The sequence below is a fragment of the Eleutherodactylus coqui genome, chromosome 2 (assembly GCF_035609145.1).
Source record: "Eleutherodactylus coqui strain aEleCoq1 chromosome 2, aEleCoq1.hap1, whole genome shotgun sequence".
NCBI classification, from domain to species: domain Eukaryota; kingdom Metazoa; phylum Chordata; class Amphibia; order Anura; family Eleutherodactylidae; genus Eleutherodactylus; species Eleutherodactylus coqui.
This window is the reverse complement of record NC_089838.1, coordinates 255,480,008-255,488,993: the sequence shown is the minus strand read 5'-3', so window position 1 is coordinate 255,488,993 and position 8,986 is coordinate 255,480,008. Positions and strand designations below refer to the sequence as shown.

The following is an 8,986-nucleotide window of genomic DNA, read 5'->3' as shown; positions in this document are numbered from 1 at the left end:
CATAGCCTGAGAACTAGCTTGTTGTGAGGCAGTCACATTACACATTGAGGGATTTGTGGGACACAACCACTCAGGAGCATTCTGCAGTGACAGGAAGAAGGCAGCACATAATCATCTGTGGAGAAGATGAGCGGCTACAGTACAAGTCTTATCACTCCTTGCACCTAATCAGACTGTTGATGGCATCTAGATCGTGGAGATCTTTGGTCTCTTCAGGTCTGCTGTATATTTCTCAGGTTTTGCTTGGGTCAGACTTAGTCACAAACATGAATATGTATGCATTTAATAAGCAGGTTACATTTTCTTGCAAAATTGTATGAAGGTGCCCAGGAGGGTGGCATTTTGGGAATGTGTCTTGTCCATTCTCAGAAAACATATGAGAGTAGATGTATACTATAATTTTTTAATATGAAAAATTGTCATGACAAACTTAAGAGTTAAAGAATTGACAAGTTACTCCTTGTGTGCAGCACATCCATTTTCTAACAACTCTAGGTAATGAAATCGGAGGCTATGCCTAACATGGCAGTGGGTGATAAAACATTTTTCTTACAGGCACCTCTAAATGTCCAAATCAAAAAAACAATTCCTTTTTCGAGAATAAAAGCAGCTAGATTACAAGTTTAATTGTTCCTTTTAATAGAATCTAACGGATCCAGACATATAGATACATATAAATGAAAGTTTACAACAAAAATATTTGTTTATTTCTTACAAAAATACGGTTCTAACCAGAAAAAGCTATACATTTAAAACAGTTTACCAATTCTTGAAAGATTACCATTTAAAAGATGATTATCTGTCACATTCTGTAAATCTAAATATATACAAGCAGCCAATGTGCAGTAAATCAATATAAATGCCATATTATTAGATTTCCCTCAACTGTAATAGAAAATAATTTGAAATGCTGTAATTGGCTATATTTAAATATACACTTTAAAACTAGGTTATATACATATTATCAGCGGAAGATGACATAACCACCATTTGGAGAATATTGGCTGATAGAACGTACCTGAATTGTGCAACACCATAGAAATATATATATCTCTATAAACTCACCCATACAAACCAGACACAAAAACGATCCTGAAATATAATGTATGCAAACATATCGGCCAAGCCAAGTTTGACCAATATGCGCTTTAAAGACGGTAAAGACAAAAACGGTTAGAACATTTTTGGAGATTTTGCTTTTTAACATAGGAATCTTTGGCACGCACAGTCTTCTCTCAATAAAGCTCTTTGAAACTGGGAAATTCAAAAATTCCACAAAAGTGAAAATTAAATATAAATTTCAAAAACAGCGTTGGCTATACCTCGGCCTCGATGTTCTGTCCTTTGGGCATCCTAAGAGAAAAGCCTGTAAACGTTAACCCTTGACAAAAAACTTCAGCCTCGTCATTCAACTCTCTTCATATAAATTTTTTTTTTTAGTGTTCAGCAAAGTTAGAGAAATAGATACGTATATATATTTCATATATTACTATGTACAGTTTGGCAGTAAGGTGCAAATTATTTTTCTTCTTAAAGTATTGCAGTTTCAGCAATTTTTACATTTTTTTTTTTATGAAAAGGTCTACAATTTTACAACAGACTTTCAGTATAAATTTTTCACTCTTAAACATCTTTGCTTGAAGTCATTCAGGAGGAGTAAAATATTTCCCGGTCACATATCCGCATGGCTTGTTACAAAATACCGTTCGATAACGGTCCTGTAAGACACCATGCACCATCACATGACTAGGACAGATTTGCATCCATTGGCAGGAAATGATGAAGGTTCCTGAATAATGACTGCAACAAACAGAGATCTTGGAAGCCATGAGGAATCGATACATAGAGTATATTTTGGAATTGTATATCATCACTATATAAAGAATATGCTTTGTTTGCTGAAACCCTAATAGCCCTCAACTAATAAAATCAAGTAAACTTGGTATTGTTCAGCTCACTTGGATTGAGCAGCTAAAGCAGACTTGACAACATACAAAAAAAATGCATCGGGCAGCTACTCAGGAAAACATGGATACTTTTGTAGACATCAGGAGAGCTTGCAGTGTATTGGGGGCTGGATTGTCTAATACCATGTTAAACCTTTCACTACCCCAGTCAGAAAACACATAGAAACAGAGATTTTACTTATTTTCCCCCTATGGTTGAGGGTTAACTGAATCCAGCCAGTAAACCTGCATGGTTTAGGGTCAACCTTAGAGGAGCACTCCGGGGGAGAACCCGCCCCCTAGGATCCTATGCTTTGGTATCATTCGAGTCCCAATCTTGTGCCATGACTTAGTGCAGAATTTCATAGAGAAAAATTAGAAGAACTCAAGAATGTATTTTTGAGTTACAATCCGGTTCTCTTCTTCCTTAGGGCACCTTGGTTACTGTTAGGTTTGAGCTCAGCATACTGCACCTGAAAAAAAAGTAAATAGACATGACGTTTGCTATTAAGTAATTCTAGCTTTCTTCAGAGTGAGTTAATAGCTCCCCAAGGAGATACTCAGTGAATCCACAGAACATTCGGGGTAATGAATCATTTTCAAAACATAAAAACACTGAGAATTAATTGGTAGCCGGAATAGAGTTACTTCTATATGTGCAAATATTAAGTGCAGATCTTATTTTAATGAGACAGAGCGGTTTCTAACAGATTTTAGCAGTGGCAAATAGGTGTCTTTTTACTGACTTACGGCTATTACAACGTGCTACACAAGTGAATTAAAAAGCCCCGAGGGAAACAACAACAAAAAAATGCACATTAGTGAAATGTAACCAGCCTTCTACAAACCTATAAATAAGAATGACAAGCAGGAAAGCAGAAGCAAATAACACATTCATTGCACAAAGTGCTCCGCATAACTCAGTATGCTTGGTTTAACAGATTCACAGGTACATTCTGCCCAGAAACACGTACTGTAAGTGGTGGACTATCATTTGGGACTGGACAGGGTGTGCAAACAGACAGGTAAAATAACTTCTGAACATGAGAGGGAATTTGTGCCTCTGGCAAACTTTACAAATGATACTCCAAGAAATCTTGCAAGGGAAGCATCACGAGCATATACCATAAGTGTAAGTACTGTACAGTATAGTATAATGGGTAGAGACAAATGGCTCAACAAAACTGAAGGTCCGATATCTGCCTTGGTGATCATTTGGAATGTTTATTGCATACAGAGCTGCACTACACATACCAGCAAGCACTGCCTTGCCGTCCCTTGTTCACAGCACAAAGTGCTTTAGTAGTTCTTTTCTTGGCCACATCATCCTTATAATGCACGTGTAGGAAACAGCACCATAAGACACTTATTATAGTCTCATTAGTACATAAACAGGGGTGGCACTTCTCAGAAGAGCTAAAGTCTTTTCTGTAACTGCATGGCTATCTGGCCCTCGACTTAGACATACCTCAATTAGTGGCCAATCTGTAATCTGGATAGAACAATGCACCTGCATTAGTTTGCCTTGCCAGAGTCTCGGCCACGTTGAGGATTAGAGCACTGTAGTTAACAAGGGGGTCAGCGCTCTTCAGAGAAGGACATCGGCACTGATGTGCTAACAACAATGTATCAATAAGCAGCATATACTGCCATTTCCAGTACATGTGAAAACCGTGCTAAGGTGGCCAAATCCTTTAACTGCAAGTTTGATTGGGCAAGGGCAGATTGCAAATAAAAAAAATTAAACTTCATGTATACAACGTACAGCTCTATACAGAGCTGTAATATGGCACCCAAAGTAGTCTGCAGCGTCATGCTGTTCCTCAGTATGCCTCTGAATAATCGCGTCAAGACTAGAGATGAGCGAGCGTACTCGTCCGAGCTTGATGCTCGTTCGAGTATTAGGGTGTTCGAGATGCTCGTTACTAGAGGCAAGTACCACGCGGTGTTCGAGTCACTTTCATTTTCTTCACTGAGAAATTTGCGCGCTTTTCTGGACAATAGAAAGACAGGGAAGGCATTACAACTTCCTCCTGTGATGCTCCAGCCCTATACCACCCCCCTGCAGTGAGTGGCTGGCGAGATCAGGTGTCACCGGAGTATTAAAATCTGCCCGCCCGCGGCTCGCCAAAGATGCATTCTGACAGAGATCAGGGACAGTGCTGCTGATGCCGGAGCTGCTATAGGGAGAGTGTTAGGAGTGATTTTAGGCTTCAAGAACCCCAACGGTCCTTCTTAGGCCCTAGTCAGAAATCGCAGATCGCACCTATCTGCGATCTGCGATTCCTGTCCTCTTCTCTATATGCGCTCAATGGGGCCGGCGGCAGCAGCGCCGACCCCATTGAGAACATATAGAAGACAAATCATTCTTCTCTGCCATAGCTGTAACAGCTGTGGCAGAGAAGAACGATGTTTGCCCATTGAATTCAATGGAGCCGGCAATACAGCAGGTTCCACTGAAAGCAATGGGCTGCCGGCGTGCGCGGGATGAATTGTCGGGAAGGGCTTACATATAGAAGCCCTTCCCTGCAATTCATCCAGAAATGTGTTAAAATAAAAAAAATATATATACTTACCTTGTCCCGGCAGACGGAGTTCAGCGCGGCCAGCAGTGGGTGTGAAAGGGGTGTGAGTCAGACCTGCCTCTGATTGGCTCAGCCGCGCTGAACTCCGTCTGCCGGGACAAGGTAAGTATATTTTTTTTTCTTTACACATTTCTGGATGAATTGCAGGGAAGGGCTTCTATATTTAAGCCCTTCCCGACAATTCATCCCGCGCACGCTGGCAGCCCATTGCTTTCAGTGGAATCGGCTATAAGTATGTAACCCAGGAGAAGTGGCAGCGGAGTGTCATGCAGGCAGTGATTGTGCTTTGTTGGAGGTAGTGTGGTGCTTAGCTAAGGTATGCATTGCTAATGAGGGTTTTTCAGAAGTAAAAATTGTTGGGAGGGGGGGGGGCTCATTCTTGCCGCTATTGTGGCTTAATAGTGGGACCTGGGAACTTGAGATGCAGCCCAACATGTAGCCCCTCGCCTGCCCTATCCGTTGCTGTGTCGTTCCCATCGCAGCATCGGCGATATACAAAAATGCTCGGGTCGCCCATTGACTTCAATGGGGTTCGTTACTCGAAACGAACCCTCGAGCATCGCGATAATTTCGTCCCGAGTAACGAGCACCCGAGCATTTTGGTGCTCGCTCATCTCTAGTCAAGACCCATTAATGCCATATTATTAAGGTATTATCCCCTAATAGCAGTGCTTCCAATTATAATATGCAGCAAGGTGGTACATGCAATGCTTGTGGCTTCATAATTAGATTCCACGGGGACTCTATGTGCTTTCATACAAGCTTGCAGCCTTGCATTTTAGCTGGGAGTCTAAGGGCTCGGTCACATGGGCGTATCCAGGTGCCGATGCGCCCGTGTTACTGCACGAAGAAGACGGCCGCACTGCAGGTGCAGACAACTCTCCACACCGCCGGAAGAAACAACACCTGACTGCCAATGAAGCCGGTCATGTGTTCTTTCTTCCTGCGGTGCGGAGAGTCATCCGCACCTGCAATGCGGCCGTCTTATCCTGCAGGAACACGGGCGCATTGGCACCTGGATGCGCCCGTGTGACTGAGCCTTAAGATGCAAGTCAGGATCCCAGAGGCAACTACTGAGGTTGCCATTTATGTACAGGTTTATAAAAATATCAGAGCTTTGGATCCGGCAGAAATCCAGATTCTTAAAACAAGTATTACAATGCCTTTTATAGAGGTAATTTTATAGTCTTACATTTCCCCTAATGGCAGCAGAAAATTCTAAATACTTTTTAGCGTAAAAAATGCTTTCTAGCAACTATTAGAATTTTCAAGGATGATATTCTGATCTTCAGATCCCCAGAGTCTGTTTGAAGCACAAATTAAGGATTCCTGTAAATCAGTTTAGTACGATCACACTTTGGTGTATTGGTAAGAGAGGTTGGTAAATTTGTAGGACACAACTACACAGGATCATCATAACAAAAAAAAATAAAGAGAACTTGCCTTTTGAACATCAGATGGTACCCTGGAGAGAAAATCTAGAAACTCATTATTGTCAATGGCGTATGGGTTCCGAAGCTTCTTTGTAAATTTATTGACGCCTGCAAAGAAAAATCCATTTGAGCTTATTCTTACTTTAAAAGAATGAATGCCAGCACATCAGCTGAGGCAGTGTGAGCAAATTCACAGGTTAGGAATGAGTGTGAAAACCTGGTGTCCGGGTATTATTTTACGTTTTTTTTTCCTATTTTTCTGTTGACTTTGAACTGATCATACATTAAATTTCTCTGGACAGAGAAAAAAAGGCCATTCAGTCTTATGTACAGCAATTCATGTTGTATCTTAGTATTTAGCTACAATATAATATAAGGAAGTTCTTAATTTTGATGTGAACCGCCATGTCACACTGCATGCATATTAGGCAGATGGTATGAAGAACGCCAGTGAAGTCGAGAAGTTTTATCACCAGTCCAGTTTATGATTTGCATTACATAAAAGTCTAGCAAATATACTTAATGCTCTTCCTTTTTATACTTTCTTAGAAGCCGCATGGAATACCAATATCAAAGTATCACATTTATGCGGGTTCCCTGTTTTACTGTATAATACACTAGCATTTGGGGTGCAAATCCATATCATTTGATGGCACCAAAAAGGTACCAATACTTATCAAGCCATCTTTTATGTCATTTTTTTCATCCTCTTAGCCAACTGGTAAGAAAAGAATTTGTCACCCATTTTCTGTCTTTTGAAATCAACTTTCAGCTATAGGCAGCCATACACTTTAGAGGCATACTGTCCAACCCCACCAATTACCTAATGTGTATGGGAGCCTCCATCTTCTACTTGATGGTAGATGTAAGGATCCAACAAATGAATTTTCAAGGTCTTAAACTTCTTGTTCTCCTTTTTGAAAATAGGCACTGCCAGACACCCCTGACAGTAGCTTTTCTCCCCTATTTTCATTCAAATACGTGCACACTCGGCCGAGGACGAGCCAAGCCGGTCTGGTCGGCAACTAGCTTAAGTCAATGTCTGACATTTTACAGAGCCTTGAAACATGACTGCGGTCATCAACCAAACCTCAGACATTCATCTGTAGACAGATTTATTCCTTCGGGAGGGGATCTATATTAAATTATATACTACATTGTATGACCTGACTGATATCATGCTTGCTATGTGTACTGATGACATGTACAAATGTGTGCACTGGTAATTTTTTTTTGAATTTATATAGTTTGTTATGAAACCAATTCAATACATTCTTGAACCATCCAGTAAAAAAAAAAAAAAAAGGATACGTTAAAACACACTTTTTCTAAAGCCTATGCGTGATTGGTGGCCTTTGTCAGAGGCATCTATCATAACCATCCAGTAGGAGAACACAAAATGCTATACTTTAAAACACACTTTTTTTTTTAAACATGGGAATGTATGGCAACAATTGTCATCCATTAAGCTATCATTCGGACGCAATTTTTTTGCCCCCATGATTGATTAACATCTCTTTCCATACATCTCAGGATATGTTGGGTTGAGGGTCAAGAACACATCTGTAAACTATTTTTAATTCTTAAAACTGTGTAGAATACACATTGGATAGCAGAAATTCCATATTTTAGATGAAGTTATTACTTTATATGCTTAAAGGACTTCTCTGGGCAACAAACTATTGATGACCTATTGTGAAGGTAGTCCAATATACAAAGGTCCGGCAGCACTCAGAGACAAATCCCCCAATAGAGTGAGGTATACTTATGCACAGCTACCAGTCAGTGGGATCATGGACCTCCAATCTCGGATCAATCCATAGCAATAGAGAGAAGGCAGCAGCATCAAAGGTGCAAAATGAAATTCAAGATGCTCGATAAAGACATGTAGTCGAAACGTGGCCTTTTAATGATATAGAGCAAAAAAAGGATCTTGAATTTCATTTTACACCTTTGATGCTGCCGCCTTCTCTCTATTCCTAATGTGAAGATAGGTCATTAATAGTTATTTACCAGGGACCTGCCACACAGGATCCACGGTAATCACCTGTGGGCCGGACGTATGTCATAGAAGAAGGTTGCAAAAGCAGCATAGCTGACTTCACTCCAATCGAAATCAAATGGAGGCTGAAGCAACTATTATACTTTCAGCACTTCCATGTTTCACATAGAGCAAAAAAAGGATCTTGAATTTCATTTTACACCTTTGATGCTGCCGCCTTCTCTCTATTCCTAATGTGAAGATAGGTCATTAATAGTTATTTACCAGGGACCTGCCACACAGGATCCACGGTAATCACCTGTGGGCCGGACGTATGTCATAGAAGAAGGTTGCAAAAGCAGCATAGCTGACTTCACTCCAATCGAAATCAAATGGAGGCTGAAGCAACTATTATACTTTCAGCACTTCCATGTTTCACATTGGGGACGGGCACGGAAGTGTAGTCCCTGCTTCAGCTCCCATTGATTTTAATGGGAGTCAAAGCTAACTTGGCCACTTCCGCCTCCTTTGGCGCACATCTGGCCCACTGAACTGACAGAAGGCTGGGCGATCTGGTGATCTTTGGGAACCCCATGTGGTGAGTGACCAGCGATTAACTGTTGATTACCTAATCTTGAGGATAGGTCATCAATAGTTTTTGCCCAGAAAACCTTTTTATTGAAACTCTATGCAACAATGGTTACAAAAATATTTTAAAACAGTCCTAATAGTTTTCTAGAACGTCAGTGAAATGTTCAAGCAAGCAAAAATTTGTATACCAAGTATAGCTAAAACTACTTACCCCAGATGAGAATAATATACCTCAGTGGTATAAGATAACAAATAATGGTTGCAACCAAGAGTATGGAACAGGCAAGTAAAGAGAGGAATGGGACGCTCCAGTTAAATGTACTGAAACAAGAAAAACAAAAATAAATGTTTTTTTTAGAATTTATTTTGGAATATGCAAAACTGATAAAATACATGTATAAATAGGATTAAAATATTTCTGGGTTTTCACAAACTATTTGAATCTTAGAC

General features: G+C 40.4%; 1 protein-coding gene across 2 annotated transcripts in view; it reads right to left on the bottom strand.

The window, feature by feature from the left end:
- Positions 1–454: 454 nt before the first annotated feature.
- Positions 455–8,986, bottom strand: part of MCTP2 (multiple C2 and transmembrane domain containing 2) — a 176,105-nt gene continuing 167,573 nt past the window's right edge. Inside the window, exons 21-23 of one of the 2 annotated variants that reach the window (XM_066592835.1) lie at positions 8,748–8,857; positions 5,975–6,072; positions 455–2,419 (exon numbers count right to left, since the gene is read on the bottom strand). In XM_066592835.1, coding sequence (XP_066448932.1) covers positions 2,351–2,419; positions 5,975–6,072; positions 8,748–8,857 — 277 coding nt within the window. In that variant the 3' untranslated portion in view covers positions 455–2,350. The remainder of the gene's footprint in view (positions 2,420–5,974; positions 6,073–8,747; positions 8,858–8,986) is intronic. The other variant, XM_066592834.1, reaches the window with a different exon arrangement.